The 1,601-nt window shown below is 29.9% G+C and overlaps 1 protein-coding gene across 1 annotated transcript in view; it reads right to left on the bottom strand.

Annotated features, from left to right (window-relative positions):
* Nucleotides 1-1,601, bottom strand: part of LOC102675199 (MATH and LRR domain-containing protein PFE0570w-like) — a 36,123-nt gene that overhangs the window by 24,880 nt on the left and 9,642 nt on the right. Inside the window, exon 4 of the mRNA XM_006624714.2 lies at nt 1,406-1,601. Coding sequence (XP_006624777.2) covers nt 1,406-1,601 — 196 coding nt within the window. The remainder of the gene's footprint in view (nt 1-1,405) is intronic.

The following is a 1,601-nucleotide window of genomic DNA, read 5'->3' as shown; positions in this document are numbered from 1 at the left end:
TAAAATTATTGTGTCAAAAACTCTTGGACATCTCAAAGATATTTGCTACAAAACGTTAGGATAAATTTACAATTTTTAATTTAATCTTTAACTAAATATTCAATATGGTTGATATTTACTTAGAAATAATAATTGTAGAAAAATTTTTATATAAACTAAAATAAATAATAAATAAATTAAAATAATAATAAATATATTTTAAATTTTTAAATTTTTTGTTAAATTCCCTCTTTAAGATGTTTTAATTTAATACAACAATAAGACGTTCCTATACTGTCTAGAAAATAATAAAAAAAAAGGGGGATTTTTGCCGATCATTTTATTATATTATTTTTTAATGATCAACAAAAATTTTCTCAAAATTTTATGTTTATGTTTTTCATCTTTTTGAAAAAAATATTTGATCGTTTCTTTTGAAAAGAAACTTTAAGAAATTGTATTCGAAATTTCATTGAAAAAGTATATAATGTGTCGAACAGCACCGATGAACTGAAGCTTCTCGACTCGGTGCTTTGTTTCTTTACGAATGAATGCGCAAGCTCTATTGGTCGCCAGACTTAACTTTTGCTTTGATTAGCTTTCTAAAATTGATGTAAATTGAAATTTAATTAAACGGCAAAATGAATCACAGATAAATCGAATTAATTCTGAATGAATTATTCTTGCTCGTTTAATTAACTTTTATGCTTGAACGCCGTTTGAAAATCTATCTTGAGATTAAAGTTTTTGGATTTTTCTCTTAAGATTTACAATAACATAAAACTTTTATAAATTTATATAGATTATCATTAAAAAAATCTTACTTTAATAATTAAAATTACAAAATACACAAAATAATTTTTCTAAAAGAAAATTCATATAATTGAAATTTTACATTGAAAATATATCATAATTTTAAATAATAAAATCCTATGATTTGACATATTTCTTTTTATTTCAAATTATTCACATAAAACTTCTGCGTAACAGTAAAACACTGCTCCAGAAAATCATTTAAAAAAAAAACCAAAGAAGATCATCTTTTAACTTTCGTTAAGAAAAATATTACATTAATATAAAAATATTACATTAATAAAAATATTACAATAAACTAAAAAAAATAACATTTTCAAAGACAATTTTACCTAGAGCAACGAAACCATCTCAAAGCAAAAGTTTATTCCAGACCATTTCTGCACGACAGCATAGAAAGCATCGACCGCCTTTTGGCCAACGAGGATAAGCGAACAATAATGAATTAATTGAGCACGTGATTGTCAGGAATCGTTGTATGTGACTTGCCACTCGTTTCCCTTCTCCCTTGGTTAAACGACAGCCTTCAAGGAAGGGGATGTAGCACGCGTGCGAGATTTACGCGTGTGTTTACGCCCTGTACTGTGTTTCTTGCTCTTTCCCTTGAACTCACGTGCTTGCCTGGCACCGGTGATATCGGCGATGGCGTCGTCCTCATCGTCCTCGTCCTCGTCATCCTCCTCGTCCTCGTCATCGTCGTCCTCGGTGTATACCAGATCCACGTCATCCTCGTCATCGTCGTCATCGTCGTCCTCGGCCTCGTTTGTGGATGCGACAGGGATGTGGATAGGATTTGACACGGATTCCGC

This window comes from Apis dorsata, unplaced genomic scaffold (assembly GCF_000469605.1).
Source record: "Apis dorsata unplaced genomic scaffold, Apis dorsata 1.3 scaffold_1100, whole genome shotgun sequence".
NCBI classification, from domain to species: Eukaryota; Metazoa; Arthropoda; class Insecta; order Hymenoptera; family Apidae; genus Apis; species Apis dorsata.
The sequence above is the reverse complement of the archived record's forward strand: the minus strand, read 5'-3'. Positions and strand labels throughout refer to the sequence as shown.